Source organism: Watersipora subatra, chromosome 1 (genome assembly GCF_963576615.1).
Source record: "Watersipora subatra chromosome 1, tzWatSuba1.1, whole genome shotgun sequence".
Lineage (NCBI taxonomy): Eukaryota > Metazoa > Bryozoa > Gymnolaemata > Cheilostomatida > Watersiporidae > Watersipora > Watersipora subatra.
The window spans coordinates 24,521,707-24,547,556 of NC_088708.1; the positions used below are offsets into that span (position 1 = coordinate 24,521,707).

Here is a 25,850-nt window from a genome sequence, read left to right on the forward strand (position 1 = left end):
TAAGACAAGTGTGTGAGTATGTTACTGATATATTAGGTGAGTAATACATGTGTAAGACTAGTGTGTGAGTATGTTACTGATATATTAGGTAAGTAGTACATGTGTAAGACTAGTGTGTGAGCATGTTACTGATATATTAGGTGAGTAGTAGCCTACATGTGTAAGACCAGTGTGTGAGCATGTTACTGATATATTAGGTGAGTAGTACATGTGTAAGACTAGTGTGTAAGTATGTTACTGGTATATTAGGTGAGTAGTAAATGTGTAAGACCAGTGTGTGAGCATGTTACTGATATATTAGGTGAGTAGTACATGTGTAAGACTAGTGTGTGAGTATGTTACTGGTATATTAGGTGAGTAATACATGTGCAGGACTAGTGTGTGAGCATGTTACTGATATATTAGGTGAGTAGTACACATGTAAGACTAGTGTGTGAGCATGTTACTGATATATTAGGTGAGTAGTACATGTGTAAGACTAGTGTGTAAGTATGTTACTGATATATTAGGTGAGTAGTACATGTGTAAGACTAGTGTGTGAGTATGTTACTGATATATTAGGTGAGTAGTACATGTGTAAGACCAGTGTGTGAGTATGTTACTGATATATTAGGTGAGTAGTACATGTGTAAGACCAGTGTGTGAGCATGTTACTGATATATTAGGTGAGTAGTACATGTGTAAGACCAGTGTGTGAGTATGTTACTGATATATTAGGTGAGTAGTACATGTGTAAGACTAGTGTGTGAGTACGTTACTGATATATTAGGTGAGTAGTACATGTGTAAGACTAGTGTGTGAGTATGTTACTGGTATATTAGGTGAGTAATACATGTGTAAGACCAGTGTGTGAGCATGTTACTGATATATTAGGTGAGTAGTACATGTGCAAGACCAGTGTGTGAGCATGTTACTGATATATTAGGTGAGTAGTACACATGTAAGACTAGTGTGTGAGCATGTTACTGATATATTAGGTGAGTAGTACATGTGTAAGACTAGTGTGTAAGTATGTTACTGATATATTAGGTGAGTAGTACATGTGTAAGACTAGTGTGTGAGTATGTTACTGATATATTAGGTGAGTAGTACATGTGTAAGACCAGTGTGTGAGTATGTTACTGATATATTAGGTGAGTAGTACATGTGTAAGACTAGTGTGTGAGTATGTTACTGATATATTAGGTGAGTAGTACATGTGTAAGACTAGTGTGTGAGTATGTTACTGATATATTAGGTAAGTAGTACATGTGTAAGACTAGTGTGTGAGTATGTTACTGATATATTAGGTGAGTAGTACATGTGTAAGACTAGTGTGTGAGTATGTTACTGGTATATTAGGTGAGTAGTACATGTGTAAGACTAGTGTGTGAGCATGTTACTGATATATTAGGTGAGTAGTACATGTGTAAGACTAGTGTGTGAGCATGTTACTGATATATTAGGTGAGTAGTACATGTGTAAGACTAGTGTGTGAGCATGTTACTGGTATATTAGATGAGTAGTACATGTGTAAGATCATCAACTCCTCTACATTATAAAAATTCCAGTGTTCTTGCCTCTTAAGTTTTTTTTTTTTTGTAGATTTTGATAACATTATTGGTTTCTGTTTCATTGCAACTTAATATTAGATATGGAGTACTCAGCGGATTTCCGGTGGTGTCCCGGTGCTTGGCTCAAGTATTCTGTCTGGTTGTACCTGCTCCTTTTCATACAGTAGTGCGATTTGATACCAGTTGCCCGTTCTGTCATCCGATGGCTGGGTTTTAACCACTGACTTGTCACTTGGCAGGCTAAAGCACTAACTATTACACCACTGCACTGCTCCCTTAATAGATAATCTCAATTATACAAATACAAGTAACATGAGGCATATGATTTTTGTTAGAATGTTGCTATTATCAGAATCATTTTGGTAGGGTAGAATCATTTTATGGTTAGTGAAACTGTTTCGATTTCCCATTGCCAGAATGAAAATTGTGAAAGTTACTTATGTAGATAAAATTGATTCAGTCTGTCAGATTATGATAGTTTAATATCTTGCGAGAGATCTGAGTAAATTGCATGTTGGTACGCGTTATAAACTCTTCATATGGCTCCGGTTCATTTGTATCAGTGGTTGTAGTGCTATTCACCCTCCACCCATTGTATGTTTTAGTGCCTTAAGTTTGCTCTTTATAAGTATGGTCCTGAGGCTTTAAGTTTTCTCAGCAAATTTTAAAGCAAACTTTTTTTGTTCGGTCAGTTAATGATACATTTGGAGATTTAAGTAAACACTTGCATCATTTCATACAATCATCACAGATGTAAATGTATTTATCATGTATTTTAGACGCATTACAAAAGGCTCAGTCGCTGCCATTCGCTGTCGAACCTGCCACATCGTGCTGTATTATCAAATCCCTCTACTCTTTGGAAGAGGGTGAGTGTTTGTACTGCTGATCTGTTCATCTTCTAGCATAGCTTCTATACTTCCTTTGAACTTTATTGTACAGATTTACTGGTGTCCAACTCAGATCTTTGAATCTGTTTTAGAGTTGTTCTTCCATCATCTTTTCCTCATACCCTAGGACACTTATATTTTGCTAGTATTTAGTTTCGTGAGTAGCATACAGAGTAAAATTTCGAAGCAACTTAATTTCGCAGCTCCGATGAGTGCGAAAATATAGTGATGTGAAAATAAATGCAGTGGAACAAACATAATTAGATTCCTCAATTTGGTTCAACGGTAAGAAAAAAATTTACAATTTGGGACTAGTTTGTAATTGTGAACCGCAGGTAGAATGGTGTGGGTGAGATCGATAATGCAATTTGACCGCTTGCTGCCATTTGTTTATTGGACTATCAATGAACAAAGCTATTTACCTCCGCTTTTTCGCTCGTTCGTTCTGATAGTTTAGTTTCGCTCATAAAATTTTCGCGAGAGGATGACTCCGCGAAAACGCGAAAATTAGATGAGGCAAATACATAAGTGTCCTAGGGTACTAATTCAGTGTGTTTATCATCATCATCATAGTATCTAATTTGTTTTAACTTGTCTTATAGATGCTTTCAGTTCCGAACCGATTGTTAATAATCTAAGCTATTTTACTTACGTACGATTTGGGAATTGTGTCTCCATGAGCATGGATGTTGATATGTGACAGCATATATTGTAAATCATGTAGAAATTACTAATTGCTAAATGATCCTGAAGGCATATTATATACAAGCACTCAGTAAATTTTATGCTTATAGTCTGACTCTAGTACTCCATAAATAAATGCTAGCTGACATATCAACTTGCGTCTACGTAAGATGTAATTAACTGTATGTGACCATTTTTTAATCTAGACTATGGAAAAATGAGTCCTCAGCTTTTTCAAAGATTTATCCCTGGTTATATCGGTGCTACGGAAGTGACTCAGCTGCCGCAGTTATCCGAGGAGGCGAGGGAGTTGACTCACAGCTTCTGTAGCAGCAGCAAATCTCATTCAGGGTGATTAACATAATCTCACTTGCAGTCATATCTATCATGCCGTTACTCATGTTCCGTTCTATCCCACCATGGACTATGTTTCTTAGTTTAAGCTCATGATATTATATACATGTCTGCATACAAGATCCATGCTTAAAACATGATAGGTATCAGAGTATGAGTTGATAGGCCAACCTATTTAGTATTTGTTTCTTGTTCAGTCTTTACAGAAATTTGTCTTAGCAAAGGCTGCCATAGTGTTTTGGTCAGCTAACTATTATCCGATAGTTGCTTCTTTACAGATCATCACATAAGAGACCGTTGGAGGAAGACCGGGATACAGGTGGGATTTGTCATTTCTTTATTATCTTGTGGAACTTTAAATGTGATATGCATATAACTAGCTTGTAGAATTGCTTATTGTACTGCGTGTTGATGTATATTACTAACAACTGGTTGTACTGTATGTTGATGTATATTACTAACAACTGGTTGTACTGTATGTTGATGTATATTACTGACAACTGGTTGTACTGTGTGTTGATGTATATTACTAACAACTGGTTGTACTGTATGTTGATGTATATTACTAACAACTGGTTGTACTGTATGTTGATGTATATTACTAACAACTGGTTGTACTCTGTGTTGATGTATATTATTAACAATTGGTTGTACTGTATGTTGATGTATATTACTGTCAACTGGTTGTACTGTGTGTTGATGTATATTACTAACAACTGGTTGTACTGTATGTTGATGTATATTATTAACAACTGGTTGTACTGTATGTTGATGTATATTACTGACAACTGGTTGTACTGTGTGTTGATGCATATTATTAACAATTGGTTGTACTGTGTGTTGATGTATATTACTAACAACTGGTTGTACTGTATGTTGATGTATATTATTAACAACTGGTTGTACTGTATGTTGATGTATATTACTGACAACTGGTTGTACTGTGTGTTGATGTATATTACTAACAACTGGTTGGACTGTATGTTGATGTATATTACTGACAACTGGTTGTACTGTATGTTGATTTATATTACTAACAACTGGTTGTACTGCGTGTTGATGTATATTATTAACAACTGGTTGTACTGTATGTTGATTTATATTACTAACAACTGGTTGTACTGCGTGTTGATGTATATTATTAACAACTGGTTGTACTGTATGTTGATGTATATTACTAACAACTGGTTGTACTGTGTGTTGATGTATATTACTAACAACTGGTTGTACTGTGTGTTGATGTATATTACTAACAACTGGTTGTACTGTGTGTTGATGTATATTACTAACAACTGGTTGTACTGTATGTTGATGTATATTATTAACAACTGGTTGTACTGCGTGTTGATGTATATTATTAACAACTGGTTGTACTGTATGTTGATGTATATTATTAACAACTGGTTGTACTGTATGTTGATGTATATTATTAACAACTGGTTGTACTGTGTGTTGATGTATATTACTGTCAACTGGTTGTATTGTGTGTTGATGTATATTACTAACAACTGGTTGTACTGTATGTTGATGTATATTATTAACAACTGGTTGTACTGCGTGTTGATGTATATTGTTAACAACTGGTTGTACTGTATGTTGATGTATATTACTAACAACTGGTTGTACTGTATGTTGATGTATATTACTAACAACTGGTTGTACTGTGTGTTGATGTATATTACTAACAACTGGTTGTACTGTATGTTGATGTATATTATTAACAACTGGTTGTACTGCGTGTTGATGTATATTATTAACAACTGGTTGTACTGCGTGTTGATGTATATTACTAACAACTGGTTGTACTGTGTGTTGATGTATATTACTAACAACTGGTTGTACTGTGTGTTGATGTATATTACTAACAACTGGTTGTACTGTATGTTGATGTATATTATTAACAACTGGTTGTACTGTGTGTTGATGTATATTACTGTCAACTGGTTGTACTGTGTGTTGATGTATATTATTAACAACTGGTTGTACTGTATGTTGATTTATATTACTAACAACTGGTTGTACTGCGTGTTGATGTATATTATTAACAACTGGTTGTACTGTATGTTGATGTATATTACTAACAACTGGTTGTACTGTGTGTTGATGTATATTACTAACAACTGGTTGTACTGTGTGTTGATGTATATTACTAACAACTGGTTGTACTGTGTGTTGATGTATATTACTAACAACTGGTTGTACTGTATGTTGATGTATATTATTAACAACTGGTTGTACTGCGTGTTGATGTATATTATTAACAACTGGTTGTACTGTATGTTGATTTATATTACTAACAACTGGTTGTACTGCGTGTTGATGTATATTATTAACAACTGGTTGTACTGTATGTTGATTTATATTACTAACAACTGGTTGTACTGCGTGTTGATGTATATTATTAACAACTGGTTGTACTGTATGTTGATGTATATTACTAACAACTGGTTGTACTGTGTGTTGATGTATATTACTAACAACTGGTTGTACTGTGTGTTGATGTATATTACTAACAACTGGTTGTACTGTGTGTTGATGTATATTACTAACAACTGGTTGTACTGTATGTTGATGTATATTATTAACAACTGGTTGTACTGCGTGTTGATGTATATTATTAACAACTGGTTGTACTGTATGTTGATGTATATTACTAACAACTGGTTGTACTGTGTGTTGATGTATATTACTAACAACTGGTTGTACTGTGTGTTGATGTATATTACTAACAACTGGTTGTACTGTATGTTGATGTATATTATTAACAACTGGTTGTACTGTGTGTTGATGTATATTACTGTCAACTGGTTGTACTGTGTGTTGATGTATATTACTAACAACTGGTTGTACTGTATGTTGATGTATATTATTAACAACTGGTTGTACTGTATGTTGATGTATATTACTAACAACTGGTTGTACTGTATGTTGATGTATATTACTAACAACTGGTTGTACTGTGTGTTGATGTATATTACTAACAACTGGTTGTACTGTATGTTGATGTATATTACTAACAACTGGTTGTACTGTATGTTGATGTATATTACTAACAACTGGTTGTACTGTGTGTTGATGTATATTATTAACAACTGGCTGTACTGTGTGTTGATGTATATTACTAACAACTGGTTGTACTGTGTTTATGTATATTACTAACAACTGGTTGTACTGCGTGTTGATGTATATTACTAACAACTGGTTGTACTGTATGTTGATGTATATTACTAACAACTGGTTGTACTGTGTGTTGGTGTATATTACTGACAACTGGTTGTACTGTGTGTTGATGTATATTACTAACAACTGGTTGTACTGTATGTTGATGTATATTACTGACAACTGGTTGTACTGTGTGTTGATGTATATTACTAAAAACTGGTTGTACTCTGTGTTGATGTATATTACTGACAACTGGTTGTGCTATGCACTACTACAGTTTGTCTACTCTAAAGGTTTTTGTTTGTATGGTAGTAGCAGGTTTCTTTTCCGTTGGGACACAGCTGACAAGCCGTAGAGTTTTACCAATATCCTATATACTTTCTTGTAGAGGTTATTACTCATGCAGATGCATATCTTGTTGTTTGTCACTGTTGTAGGGGAGCAGTGGGTAATGTGGACAGTTTTTCTTTTCGTTACATTTACTTCTATTCACTTCAGAATATTCTAAATTATATCTTTAGCTTGCAGAGTTTGTTGGCTCTCTTTCCTAAATTGCATGCTTTGGAATACAAGCAATAGTTTTTCCAGAATCCACCATATCATAAACCACAAAATTGTCCACATTACCCACATTAAGTATAACCAATTGCATATACATGTATTATTTGTAGTCATTTGAATATCTGAGAAATTTTTACTTTTAAAGACAAAAAATGACATGTTCACATTACCGGTGTACCTGTCCACATTACCCACCACCATTAGTGGGTAATGTGGACAGGTACACCGGTAATGTGAACATGTCATTTTTTGTCATTAAAAGTAAAAAATTTCTCAGATATTCAAATAACTACAAGTAATATATGCAATTGGTTATATTTAATTTAACGTAAACTGTGCAGGAATAATTCAAATCTGACAATATAAGATAATAATTCTACCAAGTCATGGTAATAACTCAGATTGTCTTTTACTGTTGTTGGTATAACAAATTATGTCTATCTTAAATTGAATGCTGATGGCTTAAAACCAAATATGAGTCCACTTCTGGTTCTTTCGGTATTTCCCTGTGACAGTGGCTTAGGTAAAACTAATTTGAGCTGGCTGCGACTCACATATTTACAATCTGGTAGGTCTGGCTCAAAAACCTTCCCACTCCTGTGCCGGTAAAAGTCTACTTCCAACTCTTCAGAGGCAATAGTTCTAATTAAATCAAGGCAAATACTTTAACATTCATTGTCTAATTACAACATTTTAAAAAACTCGCGTCTACTAATCACAATCAAAAGATGGTGCAAAACCACATTCACATTTGCATTCGTAGTTATTAGCAAATAATTGTTGGACTGAGAAATTTACATGTACGTATATCAGTAAATTTACTAGTAAGCCTAGTAGTAGTAGTAACAATTTAGAGATAACATTGAAACTAGCAAATTAAGCAGTTTATATCATATGCCTTGCAGCACCGAGTAATTTGGACATGGCATAAGGGTAATGTGAACATGTCCACATTACCCCATCTTATATATTATTACAAATTTTGATAAACCTCAGTCATAGTCAGGAGTTCCCTTCTGACAATCAATAAAGATAAACAGCACAATATGCTTTGTTTGTGTACATATTGCCCCAAAAGTTCAAACAACCTTCACACTAAGTAACCCAGGTAATAAAATTAAATTAAAAATTACTATTTATGTGATAAATATTAAGATGCTTACAGATTGGCGTATGATGGATAGAGACTTCCAAATCAGCATGTGGCTTCTTCTAACAGGAAAAGGAAAGGTTTTATAATATGAAACAAGTGGAATTGGTTAAAAACTTTAGCTAATAATTTAACTGTCCACGTTACCCAGCTGTCCACATTACCCACTTCTCCCCTACTGCTTTGTTCAATGTCTAAATTAGGGTTGGTTTATATATATCGCTTGATATATATCATCGATATATATCGCCGATAGATAGGATATTTTCAAAAAATCGAAATTTTTGAAAAATATCCATTTATCAATCTATTTTCACCTCACAGCTATTGCTAACAGTCTAAAAATGCTAAATAACACCTAAAATCATCAAATACTTGCATAGAGGCCCATCAGGCTTACCCAACACAAACAAACAAAGACCATTTAATCAGTGTTTGAGCTGAGAAGTTTTTCAGATCTAAATTGTATTTCTTCATCCCAGTACTATCTCCCTAACCTAATTATCTTATCTCTTGTTAAACTTATATTTTATTGCCTTATTGGAAGGCCAGCCTGTTGTAACACCTTTGAACTTCATAATCCATGATTTTGAGTTGAGCAATCTGACACCCAGAAACAGAATTGTAAGCACATTACACTGACTCACTGAGATGACAGAGTAACTCATCTCATCATTTTCTGTAAAAAATCTTTCAATGAATACCTTCAAAGGATTCTGGTTCAGTATAAAATCTATAAATATGATGATATAACTCTTGATTGCTAGTGTTAAGTGTGTGTTTTCATCATGTGGACTGGTTCACAGCAAGTTAAGAAATTGTCTTGGTGTGGTGAAGGCTGACAAGCTGGTGTTTGTTTACAAATACCTAAACTAGACAAGAATAGGACATTAGAACATGCTTGGACTATCATATTGTGTATTTAATATTTGCACTATTTTGTTTGCACTTCGCATTCATGTCATGATTTTTAATCCAATGGTTGATGAACATTTTCATATTTATAAATATTATTATAATACTAGGCCTACAATAAATCAAGTTTTTGGTACTAAACGTTGCTGACTGGTGCCATACAACCTATAAAATACATCAATCACAATGTAAACACCATACAAGTTCAACCTAGCTTCAAGTTTTTTTCAAAAATGTCATGTTTCAAAAAGATTAATAAATATCAAAAATATCAATAAATATGATATGTATCAGTGATATGATATTTTTTTAAATATCAATATTTTTGCCAACCCTGGTCTAAATACTATATACAGTATACTGGCTTATTTAATTTGCTATAACACTGTATTGTTCTAGTTGATTCACTGCAAACTAAACATTGTATTTTTGTAGAGAGTTGGATGGATCATACGTGATGGAAAAGGCAGTGCGGCAGATAGTTCTATGCTCACATTGATATTAATAGCTTTAGGTAGGATCTATTTGTGCTATATCAGCTTTACACAAATTGACTAGGAACATGGCAGTGAGTTACTTCCTAGAGACGTGTTACACCCATTCAAGGCATCGCTCAGCTTTTCACTTGGACTACTGCCAAATGTGTCTTGGCAGCCCACATAACAGTTATTAGGTATGTCATGAGTTTCATATGAATGTCTTCTTATTATGATGAGTATTTTGTTTATATAGTTTCCCTATATTTATGTATCATAACAATGAGCTTTAATATCAAAACTATGTGTACTAATATAATATAGCTTGTAATATCAATATAATAATATCACAGGCAGCATGAGGTATACAATGGCTTATTCTCTGTTCTAAACTAAGTACTGACTAGCAGCCTTCTGTGGCTGACAGTGGCAAACACGGAAATAGGGTTCGTCCAATAGGAGTGCCGGCTCTCAGCGCAGTCCATTGCGCCTTGTCCTCCAGTTGCTCGTAGTGCTCCTGGCCTTTGTCAAGGAGTTCCATTGGGGCAATTCGATTCCTACTGGACAATGATCTATTCTCACCGGTTGTTGGCTGGTCTTGCAGTAGCCATATTACAGACGTGAACCGACGCACTTGTGTACACCGCATGATTTGAAGTTTGAGAGATTCGTCATTGAAGTGCACCTCAATGAAATCTTCCAAATATGCAAAGTCCTTGCGAAGCTGAGCTGCTCCTCTCACACTGAAAGAGAAGCTAAAGATTTGGTGTCTGAAGGTTGGAGATGTAGCAATATCAAATGTTAACCATTTGTAGTCATTTTGTTTGATGTTTAGTAAAATACAACCAATATTGAGCATTGGTAGGCTTGCTATAGTTCTAAAAAGTACAATAATTTACAGCTGAAATACTTTCATTGGTTTACAAATAATCATCATTGGTCATTAACCAATCAATCTCAGTGTTTCTACAGTGCCAGACAAGCTAAAGCGCATCATTTTTTACCTGAACTTGATCTTGTGCTTGAGCAGATATTCCAGCCAAGTTTTGCAGATGGCATCAATAAATGTTTCCACTGCTAACACCTGATCTTCAGTGCATAGATGCTTGGCTCCATCTATTACTGGCGCTAAGACATTGTCAACAACATTTTCTGCATAGCTTTGGGTCTCCAGTTCCTGGTCTGTAAAATTTTCAATACTCAAGTTATGGAGAAACACACAAAACTTGCGCAGTCCTAATTGCATAAGATATAACCGCAACGATTGTGGCATATTATATAAGATTCTTTGTGGTAACTGCACATTGCCCCTCTGCGCGTAACAAGAACATGCCACAATCATGCAATTGTCTGCTTACCAGAAGAAAGACGTTTCCAGGTGCGGGCACTAGGCATTTCCATAGCGAGGATCTTATGCGTGAGATCTAAGGCTTTCTCGACAAGTCTGTGTTTCATGTCAACTTGAAACTTTTTTAGGCTGTCAAGTTGCGCCTGTATGGCAGCCATTTGGACTAAGAACATGTCATCACAGAAAAGACGTAAGGCCATCGTCAGCTCTTTGTGAAGTATCTGAAAAGGTTATTTTCTGTACAAAAAAGGTTTAGCGATACGTCGAGCTCTTGGCATTTCGAGTCAAGAGCAGCAATGATACAAGCTCTTCACCGGAAATGTCAAGGCCGCCATTTTAAGAAAAGAAAGTAGTAACAAGTCACATGTAATCTTCCAACCAGAAGATGAAATAATGCCACTATGGTTTAAATTACTGGGAACAAGTTATTTCATGCACAACTCGGAATTCCTATAGCATGACATTCAACAGAGTTAAAGATAGAGAGATAAACAGAGAGAGCAGCATAGTGCATTGTACGCTATTTATCGATTCAAGATGGAAACGTAAAATTTAACAACTGAAATTATTTTGCGAGCTTCACTGCACCTACAGAATAAAAATCTTTTCATGAAGTGCTCTCAGATCTTACCTACAGTCATAGCAGACAAAATTGACTCACGAATTATCAGCAATTGTATCTACAAAGGTTACCAATAAGTCATCTGACAAACCCCATGTAAAAACCGATCAAACGCAGATATATTTTTTACCATGAGGTCACTGTGAATGATGAGCACAAATGGGGCCACTTTATAGGACCGGAGGAACTGGAAAGCCTTGCCCTTGCACCATTCTTCTGCCAGACATATGACAGTTGCCAATCTTCCTATCACATTTGATCTGATTCTGTAGTCTGAGTAGACATGGTGTACTGGAGAGCCTAGAGGTGATGAGAAATCATGTAGTCCAAGTAGATCAATGAAAGCTAAATGACATGCAGAAAGAGCATAGACTGACAGTAAAGCTGTCCTTTAGGAGTGATCGGAAAACTCTACGCTAGATTATACACACAAATGGAGGTAAAGAGAGAGCATCAGATCATAAGAGCATGAAACATAAACAATTCCGTCATGCGATGCTTTCATATGCTAACAGAGACTGTTACAGAATTGATCAATAACAGGTAAAATACTTCTATCATTAGGGTGTGGACACATATCAAGATAAAATTTTGTACTAGAAAGTTTAGCTCACTCAGAAAATGTTCTCTTATTCTTTATGATTGAGAGGCAGATTTCACATATTTTTACTCCTCATCACCAAGATACACTAGCTAATAGTCAAACCTCTGCTTACAATCTCCTCAACATACAAATTTCTCAATGTATGATGTAAAACTTGAGCCAGTATTTGACTCTACGCCCAAAGTATATTCCCATCATACACTTCAAGGTTTTTCCAGTAATTACAATTTTATGAGTGAAACTGAAGAGGCTGATGAAAAAGAAAATAAAAATAAAATCTATAAAAGCCAAGTTATTTTAAACTTAATAAAGTTCTAAATTATAATAAATTACAGTGTGTGTTTTTATTACCACCTTTACACCCAAACATATTCATCGTGAGTCAACACATTTGCTCACATGTCTCCAAGGTCAAGTAACTAAAAACCTATTTCTAACGATTAATCTTTCCGAAATCTTCACTACCATAAGAGCTGTGTCCGTCCGTTTGAAACCACGGGTGAATGTTGAGAAAAAAGATTGCATCACCCGAGATTTGAACTCGTGACCATCAGCTTCATGGACCAACACACTAGAACCTGCAGGCATCGACTGCGTTGTCGCACTATGAAATAGTTATGCAGGTGCTTAATAAACCTGCTGGTCTCTCACAGCGCATCAAACAGCAAAGAAACTAATAATAGGAATACATTAACTTTAAATGTAGAAGTTGTTGTGATTTTATGTAATGATTAGAGTATATTGCATTCAAAATTGCATGACTCATCGAGACAAGCTGATGAAAAGAATTAATCCAACTGAAAACAATGATAAATCACCTTTGCTTATTGTGAAGGAGTCAGCACGCACAGGCGTACCAGCAAGCTGACCACGTGCCAATATTATAGCATTGCGTAATAACATTGCAGTGCGAGTGCTTTTCCTGTCATCATGCAGTGGAATAACCTCGATAGCCTTGGCTCCCTGCATCGAGGAAAGGCATCTTGATATAGCCACATCACATAAAACGAGGTTAGCCCTAGCTTTGATTCGTCGGAGAACCTGGGCTACCTGCTGACTTCCTTGCTTTGTAAAATATCCTAAAAGTATAAAGTGCAGGCTATGTGAAAGGAGCAGGCGGAATGAATGGTTGGAACAGATGTGAGGATTGGCAAACAGATATCACTACAGGTAGAAACAATAAAGATTACGGTTACTGTTATACCACATAATTTCAAGAGCTCCAGTCATGGCCACAATTTAAATGAATGAAAGCAGTGAAAAATAATGTTTTATCTTCTAATCAGTTTAAACAAGATGAAATAATGCCATAGGTGTGCAAAAAACCACAATTACACAGAATCAAACCAAAGCAGAAACTGTTCATAGCATGAAAAAGAGGCGTAATTACCTTTTCCACAAGCATGGCTCACAGATTGGATGAATATTTGGAGGGCACCAGAAGTGCAAAGGTCAAGACAACCAACATAGTTTTTCTGTTCCGACTGTTTTGCCCAACTCATACCATGGTTCAGACTGTCCTCTAGCATCTCACCAAAAGCCTTCCACAGAGCATCGTTGTACCTGCAACACCAGAGTTCAATAAGTAGGTCATAAGTTGCTTACTTCTTGCAACCTATACATTTGACCTGGGATACACTAACTGAGACTTCAACCTCATGAAAGGCAATTTGTAAGGTGGAAAAAACATTTACTACAAATACTATTTTCATGTCCTAAGTCATGCAAAGACTAGACCAATAGAATTCTATTGCTTCACAACCAGTGTTATCGAACACTTTAATAATTTGTGTCGGCGCTGGTGTTTGTATAAATAGCGTTATACTGCTCAGAATTGGACAACTCCAAATCAAGACCAAGGTCACTATCATTCCTATGGAGCTGTCTGGTCTGGTATTGGTCAGAGATTTGAAATATACGACGTATAAGAAAACATAAATAAATCTAAATAACAATAAATTCACTGCATATTTATAACAAAAATTTAATGATAATGATAACAGAGATATATGGTACCTTAATGTGATGATAGCGCCTATATGAGGCACTATCATCTACACCAACACTCCTAAGCAAAACTATCTTGCCGACTTATGGAAATACTGATTGGTATACAGAACTTAGAAGATATTCTACTGATTCAATTTAGATATAGCAACCTACTTAGCTATGAGTTGCTTGCAGACAGACATATCATGAGAATCTCCCCAAGAAACAGACTTGCGTTTTGGATCATTGCGACTAAATGACTCAGAGGATTTCTCTTCCAAGATGGCTGCTTCACTTCCTGTGTGTAAAAGAGCATAAGTATTTGTACTCAAAAAATTAAGAATGCTAACAGTGTTTAAGATGTGCAATTGAAAAGCTAGGATATTGACTACAGATCTACCCTGTAGAGTTCAATAGTAATAATAATAATATAATGGTACGACAAAGGAAATCTCCTCATAGAGCAGTGGTTCCCAACCTGGGGGGAATTCCCCCCCCAGGGGGGAATTTGGCATTTTGAAGGGGGGAATTTTAGTTTTTAAAATTTCGCATTTTGCGAACGCGCTTTTAAGCCTTAACAAAATCCTAGATGTGTTTTCTTTTCTCATTCCTGTTCTATTACATGTTTATTCTGGCTAGGGTAGTAGACCGAGTACCTTTTACTGTAAATTCATTGTAATACAGTCTGCATGTAGGTACTGTAAATGTAATAATCTTTGCCAACAATTTAGAAAAATTCCAATAAGTCAGCTTGACCTTAATTAATGACTTTAGTAACTAAGGTCAAATTAAGGCTTAGTTTGACATTTTGCTGCTCACAGTGCACATGTATTTGACACAAGGACACACTCACTTATCAACTACTGCATCACATGTAAAAGAAAAAAAACTGTAAGATTCTTTGTACAAGTATGATTACATATATGCTCACATTATTGTTTCCTATTACCACTCATGTTATGTTTTACTTGCTTTTCTGCAAAGAAGTCACATAATCATGCATCTATTATAGTAGTAGATCAAATAAAAAATATTCATACAGTCACAGATGATTATTATTGTACAAACAGATACTAAGTCGTTTATAATATTTTTCAGCTGCCGCTTTATTTTTACAACTATTAATTAGTGCAAGATGTCAAAAGCAAAGAAACGAACCTACACTGAGAGTTACTTGGATTATGGGTTTTCGTATCTTATGAAAAACAATCTTGGCTTCCGTAATGTGTTATATGCCTGAAAACTTTCTCAAATGACTCCATGAAACCCTTTCAGTTGAAACAACACTCGCAAAAAATCCACCCCACAATAGCTGAGAACAACCGGAATTACTTTTAGTCCAAAGAGCGGCAAGTAAAACGAAGTAGACTTGATGCAAGTGGAGATCTCTATGCTCATAGTAATGCACTTATAACAGCTTCATACGCTGTTTCCTACCATATTGCTCAGTGTAAAAAGCCACATACAATAGGAGAGACCCTGATCAAGCAATGTATGTTAGACTGCGCATTAATAGTACTTGGAAAGCCAGCTGGGCAAAAAAGACCTCCCACCATCCAACAACACTGTGAAACGAAGCATTGATGATATTGCAGCAAATATTGAAGAGAAAGTAGTTGCTAAGATTAAAGCATCCCCGTTTTGGGCCATACAACTTGATGAGTCAAGTGATGTTGCCAGTCTTTTCCAGCTATTGGTGTATGATAGATATGTGCATGACACATCCATTGAAGAGAAGTTTCTGTTTTGTCAGCCCTTGCTTAGAACAACTTCAGCAAGAGATGTGTTGAAAATAGTTGAAAATTTCCTTGAAAAGGCCAAGTTAGGTTGGAGGAAGTTAATCAGTGTATGCACTGATGGAGCGCCTGCTATGTTAGGATGTAGATCAGGCGTTGTAAAACAAATCAAGCATAAGAACCCTGATATAGAAAAGGAGTGCATTGCTTTATTCACCGGGAAGCATTGGCATCAAAAACTCTTCCACAAGCGTTGAAATCAAACTTGGATGTGAACATAAAAGTTGTGAATTACATCAAAGCATCAGCACTAAATACCAGATTGTTCTCAGCACTATGTTCTGAAAGTGATGTGGTGTTTACAACTTTGTTATTTCATACTGAAATGAAGTGGTTGTCCAAGGAAAACATGTAAGGCAGGCTCTTTGAGCTACGTCCGAGGTTATGAAATTAATTTCTTGAAGGTAAAGGCCAGCATGAACTTTTAGCAGCCATGAAAGCTGATAACTATGTATTTGAGACTGCATACCTGGTTGATACATTTGCCTCGCTAAACAAGTTGAACTTGAAGGTACAAGGGAGCAATCATCATTTCCTTGCCTTTCATGACAACATTGGTGCTTTCAAAGCAAAGCTGGTACTGTGGCATACATGAACCTGCACTGGGAACGGGGTATCCTTTCCCACACTCACTGAATTATTGGAAGACAAAACCTGTTCCTGGTAGTCCAGTGGCAACCCTTATTAAACACCTGTCTGATCTCATAACAGAATTTGGATGCTACTCCCCTGAGCTACCTTCAGAAAAAAAGATGCTCAACATCACACGAAATTCATTTCAACGCACTGTTGAAGAAATTCCAGAGGAGCTACAATAGGAGTTTGTTGAGTTGGTTAACATTTCTGCACTAAAAATGATCTCAGATCAATGTCTATTGACTAGTTTTAGCTCTCAGCAAGAAACATTTCTCCACTTATTGCTGAAAAGGCAATAAAGATTCTGATGCCATTTAGCTGTACCTACCTACACGAAGTAGGATTTTCATCAATGCTGCACCTTAAAAATGAGAAAAGAAATTGACTTGACCTTGAGAGCGACTTGAGATGTGCATTATAAAAAACAAAGCCTGATTTGTGTAAACTTGTACAGAGGCATCAGCTGGTGCAGTTTCATTAAAATTCATAATCTTACCCCACACCTGTTGAGTGAACCGAAATAATAATAAGGTTAACATGATTTATTACTATATATGCTACTCTCAGTTATTTAACAAATAAATACATGTATATATGCTGCTGACCTACATATATGTACCTGTGTAGCCCTTTCAGTGAATACAATATAGTATAGGTTCACACTCCACATTTTCCAAGGGGGGAATTTGTATTTGAAAATTTTGCAAAGGGGTAAAAGCAAAAAAAAGGTTGGGAACCACTGTCATAGAGAATGTCTGCCAATCTCCTACCTCTAATATAAAATTCAATTAAGAAACACAATAAACATAATCATTGTATTCCAGCACTTGGTTCCGCAATGTTGAATGATCATATACTGTCAGTTATATTACATAAATCAGAACTAACGAACCCACCTGATAAGGGTAACAAATACATAAACAAATCGATACAGTTCTGATGTGCCAAGATTTAAGAGATTGATAATGTAGCATAGTCGGAACCACAAGTCGTGTGTGTCAAATGCCATAAGTTGGTTACAATAATGATAAATGATCAACATGGCACCTAGATACCTTCTACTTGCTAAACTATTTTTATAAAATCCACAGAAATTAACTCCGAAGGCTTCAACACATTATAAATAACTGTAAAAACATGTAAACTTTTAAAATTTTCCAGCATGATTTCTCCAAGTCTTAGCTTCTGTGTAGTCAAAACAATTCCATGTGGTAGTAGACGACCACACCTCATTCAGCATTCAAGTCACACATTGGTGAGTTGTCTGCTCTCGAGGAAATTCAAGCTAATAATTCACAGCCTCTTCCTCCAACATTACAAATTCCACTATTTTTACATTAACCTATTAGCAATTTTGCTGGCCTGGACATACAAAGCAAACGTGGACTATTTCAATGTTGATCTGGAAACAGTTAAAAAATGAGTACAATTGACGCACCTCTGGAGAATGAATCAGATTTGCGTGATAAGCTTGGCGTAAGTGACTGAGGCGTATGCTTGGATTTGCGTATCAATGATGTCCTTTGACAGGTAATCTGTATGACCTTAGTGATGTACTCCTTTTCTTTTTTACCAAAGTCAAGAAGTGGAGAAGCACCGGTTGTGATGTCGACAGTAGTAGTTAATTCCCTTCTGCCTAGTGACTCGCTGTGATAATCTGAGGTAGTCAACTGAGGTGAGTTTGAGTACTGTTTAGACTGAGAAACAGAAGCTGTCACAAACTCTGTATGGCTAGTGGATAGGCCATCCACATGGAGGCATCGTGACGATTGCATTGACTCTAGGAGCAGTGGCTGGCTATCTAAATATAAGAGATATGACAGTGTTTAATTGTCTGCTAAACACATGCGTTTGCTGGGCATGTACATACAATATGTGAGTGCTTATAGCTTAATCTATTTCAGTAGTGATTCCTGAGCATCTTTAAATCAGATAAAGAATTGCTCACAAAAAATTTAAAAAGCCGTAAAAAATATTTTCAAAAATATTTTTGATTCATGATGACATAATGTTTTTAAACTATAGGAATAAACATGTTTATTACTACGCATCGACTGATTACACCAAATGATTATTAGACTTTTGGGAACAGCTCTCATGTAATACTGACGGTCGATGAGGAACAACAACATAGTATGTTGTTCTTTTGTTAACGTTTCAAATGAAAGAGAAGACAACACCTAATATGACCATTGTAACCAGCATGTATTTTACAATTGTGATTTGACATAGTTGTTAGACAGTTACTAAACAGCAATTTTGAAATTTTTAAAAACCTACAACGAAGCATTTAGTGAAAGCTATGATTTATCCTATTTGAACTAACCAAAGAAGTGTCTGGTGATAGCTACCGCTGACTTGGCCCATTCCTGTGCCAGGCTGTTCAGCAACCTAGTGAAATGCAGAGGTTTAGTGGTACTTGAGTCGACAGCTGTAAACTGGCAAGACTGTACAAGATAGGAGTGGCTGCTTCTGGACCCTTCAACAGGAATGTTTACATGTCAATGTCTTAACAATCCTGTAATATTCTCCAATCGATATTGTTATAGGGACATCGTAATATATGTGGTAGACTAGAATATGTCAATGATCCTTGAGAGAGCGCGTCTAAAAGTTCACGAATTAGCATCCAATATGGTAGCAAACATAAGCTTTAGATATGAAACCTAAAATCCCTCTGCTTTCTTCATCTCCTGTCTAACTAGCTAGTTAACCATCTTTTTAAAGTATTCAAGGCAAAAAGGTTTAATAGATGAAACCAAGCAGCATGTCAAGCAATTACTAAGTTTCCATAGAGCGATACTATAGAGGCTTCCGGGCGCACCAGTGCCAAAGCGCTACACTGGGCCGACAGGCGATAGTACTTCCATAGGGCACCATAGTAGAGCGATGGCTGTGCGAAGCCTATGTCAAAGCATGTCCACATATGAAACAACAGGAAATCAATATTTATACGTACACACAAATGCGACACTGTTGGTCGCTATGGTCGTTTCCATGGCACAAAGATGGCACATCGTATGAGTGTTTCGCTTTCAAACAGAAACAGTAAATCTCAAATTTCAAACAGAAACAGTAAATCTCAAATTTCAAACAGAAACAGTAAATCTCAAATTTCAAACAGTAACAGTAAATAGATAGAATGAGAGTGACATGGCTGTTTCCATGGTGACATTGCAGCGACATAAGCGGGTGTATCACTATCACTGTATAAAAACTTAGTACTTGTTAAACGTACAATACTGATGCAAGATGCTACGGGAATGTAATGAGAGACAAGTAGATAAGACCAACCATATAGAGAGTGACTAGACAGCTTCATCTCGTGTGTATTGCAGCGCACTAGCTGTATTAAAGTGTTGTACTCTTCAATGCCTCGCACTATAGAGAAGACATCGTTGTACGTGAGAGACCGACGATCAACGTAAGCAAATACTTGCATCCCAGTTTTCAACAACTTTTCTGTCCACCTGTAAATATTAACAAGATCGCTTGCTACTGAAGCCTTTGTTACGCAGCTCACTATAGAAGGTTATACACACACCGATACAGTACTGAACAGAATATAATATATAACATATGAAGTACTTATTGCTACAACTAAATATAAGTTCATTGAAAAGAATAATCTAATTGTTATGCCAAAAAAATTTAGTTCATTTTATTTCAATCATGGTACTCCAAAGTAAAACTGGTAGTCAAACTTGTGAAATAAATGAAGACCTGTTTTAGAATATTTACGTACATGCAAGCGATCTTACACTTAATAAGATCATTCGGACGATCGCTAGCAACATTAAATCATTGTGGGTGACACGGGTGGAATGTCAAGTAGCTCAGCTCATGTAAGGGTTAACACATTTACATACGTGTCTGAAGCAGACACTCACGAAACTGCAACACATTCAATTAGACTAACCGTTAACCTTCAACAGTGACACTGCTTGCTCTAACTTATAAAAGCCTAGCTACTGCTCTGCAGCTTCAGAGTCTAAAAAAAAACAAGGGTGTTCGCAAGCCTACCCACTTTTATGCAACATGAGAGGAACACGGGTGATGCAAGAAACTACTATGACTGCAGAGGCTGTATTTTGATATACGGTCAGCAAGTCAGCGCTGTCTGCTTTTAGGCTGACCTCGATTCATAACTTGTTCATGTTTCCCAATTAGGACATTTTGAAAGCAATAATTTCAACTACTAGTAGAAAGTGTACAGTAAATTTGAAGCTGTATTGTTATGAATGTCAAAGAGATGATTGGAGCTAATTTTAGTAAAACTAGGCTTCAAGTGTTGAAACATTGAGACTTTCTCAACAACGGACATCTTACACCTCTTAAAATGAGACGGTTGACTAAAAACTTCAAAATTAAACTTCATTTAATAATTAGAAAATCAACTAAATTAATTATAAAACAGCTAAATATAATTCTATAAAATATAGTAAATGAGTGTTAGATGTTATTGCAGAAGATCTTTGATATTAGACAAGGAATTACTATATTTTTCCAATATCAATCTATGGAACCATAGAGCGATGAGTCTTTATTGTACAAGAAATCAAAAGGTAGAACACTAGCTTTCTACAAAAGTATTTTCTTATTACACACTAATGTAATGGGTATGTCGATGTCTCGAATACTGCTTTTTGCCACTTCCTTGCTAAAAATGGCTAACATCAGTACTGGTATAAACTGATTTCACAATTAAATGCAAAAAATAACTGCGTACAGTTTGCTGTAATTAGTTAAAAGACAGTTTTGTATCTTTTGATTTGATTTGAGTTGAAAAAAAATTTAAAAACTCGAGTGGCCAAGAAATCCGCAAAACGGCAAAGCCATAATAGTTGAAGCAGTGAAGTAGGAGGGATCACTGTACATACAACGTGAGATAACAGATTAGAAGCTCAAATTTGGACTGTTTGTATTTTGAGCAGACAAAACACTAGATGGTTTTACTTTACAGACTTTATAAACTTATAAAACAAAAACAACATTGAATTTATGAGATGAGAAATTGTCAAACAAAATATTGACCACACAGGGCAGCTGCTAACAATATCTACGCAAAAGTAACAAAAAACTCAGAGCAAGTTACGAAAACCATCTAACTCATGTGTATAATTCCAATACCTACCAAAATGCTGTCTCCTGTAGCTTGACAAATCGTCGACAAACTTGATAAATAACCCGCAAATAGGAAGGTAGCGCCGCCCGCAGCCACCGGTTGCTTTGAACCCGGTGCTTAATGCAGATCCAGTGATTAAGGTGCATTCGAAACTCATCACAGATAGAACTTAGGGCCGTCAGGTTTGTCTGATGGTCCTCCAGAAGTCCATCACCTGGAAAAGTGCATCAAAGATATACAGCTAAACTGGGTGTTCGTGCACTAAAGAAAATATATGGACCTTCCGTATCTTCATCACACCTCCAATATACTTAAACAAGAGAAATTGTTGTCGTTACACAAAAATCTGATCACGGTATCTGGACTATAATCACCATACAGTGGCTTCATACTTGGCGTCCCCAACAAATTATAGTACACAGTGAGTAGGCGTTACTTCAGCTTAAGATATTAAAATTGCACATACAGTACTGCAATCACTGGAAAACACATCAAGAATCTTAACATATTATCTTCTCAAAACATATATTAAAACATGAAAAAACATACATTCAGGTTCCAGTAGTCTGTGTATAGTCTGAAAACATATGCTCTAACCAAACTACCAAACAAGTGCTCTGGCCCTAGCACATATGCTGAAGCCCTATGAAACATTCTGAATGACTACAATAAGTTCCTTAGCTCCCAGATAAATGCTATGATCGCTTGACAAGTGCTTGCAAACCAAAGGAAATAAGAACAGCCAATAGGATACATGCTGAAGATGAGAACCTGCAGGATGGTTTATAGCTTGCCATGATGCTGTTTCCTCTTGGACCAACTTTTTGAGATTTCGAATAAATATCTCAAACTGGCGAATTCTTGCAATGATATCTTTCTGCAATTCGAGACAAGCGTGTTCACTCAGCAGTGCCCGCAATCGAGTGTACTCCTCTGCGATTGGTATACTGGCTGGACAATGGGTGAATGCTGAGCCTATAATATACAGTGATATACATGTAACCACATAATATTTCTCAAAGTTTGTCGTTGTATGTGTATTTGTAGGATTGATCGTCCAGCTATAGATCTTAAAATCTCGGAATAAAGATTCCATGCCGAAGAAGATTCGATCTCGGACCCTGCCGTTCGCCAGTCTGACACCCTAGTCCTACCCACCTACCCACTAGACTACAGAAATAAAATTGCTAGCTTGCCAATATATGTCCTTACATGATAGCAAATACCTAACTGCTTTGCGTATGACGAGGGTCATAGCGTAACGTCACGAGAAGCTGTTCACTCACATTATTAAACGTACTGGCTAATAGCGAGCAAGTCTCACTACTTCTCATTGTTTATAAGACAAAACACTTTTTCCATGATATGTAGTTTGATAGTTAGAATGGCAAAAGGTCATTATACGTTAAATACAAATCAATTTTCTGTCCAAAGACTTTTCTATTACCCGGGCAACGCCGGGTAACACAGCTACATGTAGTATCTACATATTTCTCAAAGTTTGTGTGTTGTTCCAGCCATAACTATAAAAGTCTTGGAATAAAGAATCCACATCACAGACGATTCGACCTCGGACCCTCCGGTTCACCGGTCCAACGCATAACCAATTCAACCACACAAGCTTGATGCTTTCAGTCTATATATGCCGCTGTCTGAGAGCCAATACGCTACCGCTTTCGGACACGACACAATGTGATGGCGTAACATCATGAAAAGCTGGTAGCTCTTATTAGTAAACTTACTCAAATTATCCATTGACGATGTGCTAAGCTAATAGCAAGTGGCAGGCAACTTTCATTACCTCTCATTGTTTATAAGCTGATTTTAATAACTGGGCAACGCCGGTAGCACAGCTAGTACATATGTATATACATATATTATATATGCATAGATATACTTTTTTTTTCTTAGAACAAAGTGTACATTACTCTTCCAACACCTAGCGATTTTTCATCGGCACAAAATATGCAACTTGATAAAATTTTCAAAGAGAAGCACTATTCATCGTAACTCACCATGATTGGCTCTTTTCATAGACTCCTTACTGTGAATGAAATGTTTACGCAAAATATTAATCGTAGCATCTGCAAGAGGTATTGTAGCTCTAGCTTGTGTTTCAGCATCTCCAGTTAAATCTGCAATTGTTCAATTATGTTAAATTTCTAACTTGAGAAAATTCGTCAATTTCACATAAAATAGAAACAAACCCAGCAACCTTAGCCTCGAATGTTTTGGCCAAGCAAGTCTGCATAAGCAGACTATGATATGGCATAACGTCAGTTGAAGTTTAACAACAACTCAGTAAATGACAACCAATGGCTTGGTCACTAGTAAATGCACATAAAGCATACCAATAGCAGACCCCTTAGCTTGACTTGTCTCAGCATACTCTATTAATTCTTCATCAATCAAATTATCAAGATCTTCGGTACTATCATCTGACATGATAAAGTCACGACAGCTTCAACAAAGGATGCACTGTAACATCATCAGGTAAACTAAAATATCAATATGAAAGCAAAAACACCCAAAAAAACAAGCAACGATTGTGTGTTGACAATACAAATTGAAAAAAAAACAGATATATGTCCCAGGGTTGATACTTCCCCCAAAAGGCCCATCTGGCTCGGCCCAAAATCAAGTTTTAGGGGGGTTTTCAGACAATGGGGCACTGTCAGTGAATTTGCTACTTTAGGGGAGTTTCCACAGCCAAGCCAGTGAAAGGGCTCATGTTTCTCATAGCTTTCTTCACACTGTTCAATGGTGATTTTGAGGTCAATTATTTTTATAGCTTCTGAATCATATTGAATGTTTAGCGGGGCGTGGAACCTGGGCGACCCTAGAGAACTCCCAATGTTTAGGAGATGTACTTCAAATTGACCAACCAGGTGATTGGGGGTACAATATCCAAGTCTGGGCCAAGTCTGGGCCTAGCCAGGTGGGTGTTTCTTTCAATGTATCAACCCTGGGATATAGATAAGCCTATTCGGAAAAAATTTTCTGACATCAATGGACAGAATAATGAAAGTTGTTGCTAAAGTGTCATACACGTGTACCAACATGGTTTTCAGTCAGAAGCCTATTCGTAGCTAATACATTATAGTGCATTAATAGTGACAAACATTACGTAAAAAGACGAAATAATACTTTGTATTGAATGTTTTTATGTCATCAATGCATAGATTGAACTAAAACGATAACTTTATTGTTGCAAATTATATTGAAAAATATATGATTAACAAATCCACATTTTTAAAGCTTTAAATCTCCACATCCGAACATCCGAGTTGTTTGCGTCACAAAAGCAAACTCTAAGTGCGACTGATAGTAATTTAACTTACATGACACGTATAATTGATGTAAAAAAACGAGTGGCTAATAATACTTACCATTAATCAGGTTGATGTAATTTCGTGTTAAAATAGTCATGACATGTTGTGCAGTTATGCCTATTCATGATACAATATTTTTCGTATTACTAGATCTACAATTTACCAGTAACGAAAATGCGGTTAGAAAGCGGATATTTGTAGCCTCAGTGTTAGATTAGATCTGTGAGAATAATTTTCGTTGATATCGTTTCACCCGTGTAGTAATTTTGGTCTGGACTAAGTGTTTGCGTAGCTTAGTAACGTTCAACCGAGGCAACACCAGCGCAAGAGTACGTTTACTTCCGTTGATATCAAGGTGTCTGGTGCTTTGGAGCACAGGTGTCCTTTAGCGGGGATATTGCCGAAGCCGAGACCGGGCCGTAGTCTACACACACAAAAAACAACAGTGTGTTTTTGTGTGTGTGTGTGTGTGTGTGTGTGTGTGTGTGTGTGTGTGTGTGTGTGTGTGTGTGTGTGTGTGTGTGTGTGTGTGTGTGTGTGTGTGTGTGTGTGTGTGTGTGTGTGTGTGTGTGTGTGTGTGTGTGTGTGTGTGTGTGTGTGTGTGTGTGTGTGTGTGTGTGTGTGTGTGTGTGTGTGTGTGTGTGTGTGTGTGT

General features: G+C 36.4%; 3 protein-coding genes across 4 annotated transcripts in view; 2 read left to right on the forward strand and 1 right to left on the reverse strand.

Annotated features, from left to right (window-relative positions):
- Positions 1-10,103, forward strand: part of LOC137410275 (CDK2-associated and cullin domain-containing protein 1-like) — a 28,125-nt gene extending 18,022 nt beyond the window's left edge. For both annotated transcript variants that reach the window (XM_068095790.1, XM_068095791.1), the window contains exons 7-10: positions 2,333-2,422; positions 3,334-3,478; positions 3,760-3,800; positions 9,705-10,103. In XM_068095790.1, coding sequence (XP_067951891.1) covers positions 2,333-2,422; positions 3,334-3,478; positions 3,760-3,800; positions 9,705-9,727 — 299 coding nt within the window. In that variant the 3' untranslated portion in view covers positions 9,728-10,103. The remainder of the gene's footprint in view (positions 1-2,332; positions 2,423-3,333; positions 3,479-3,759; positions 3,801-9,704) is intronic.
- The window catches only part of LOC137397436 (small ribosomal subunit protein uS5-like), a 476,780-nt gene that overhangs the window by 375,968 nt on the left and 74,962 nt on the right, over positions 1-25,850 (forward strand). The gene's annotated exons all lie outside the window — the stretch shown is intronic.
- On the reverse strand, positions 10,149-24,310 carry LOC137385464 (uncharacterized). Its single transcript, XM_068071937.1, has 15 exons — positions 24,217-24,310; positions 23,881-24,000; positions 22,637-22,840; positions 21,875-22,079; positions 20,035-20,210; positions 19,422-19,433; positions 19,067-19,219; positions 18,179-18,541; positions 14,483-14,606; positions 13,710-13,882; positions 13,138-13,398; positions 11,846-12,015; positions 11,104-11,314; positions 10,750-10,927; positions 10,149-10,488 (listed from the first exon to the last, which is right to left on the reverse strand). The coding sequence occupies exons 1-15, from the start codon at positions 24,308-24,310 to the stop codon at positions 10,149-10,151; spliced, it is 2,784 nt and encodes a 927-aa protein (XP_067928038.1).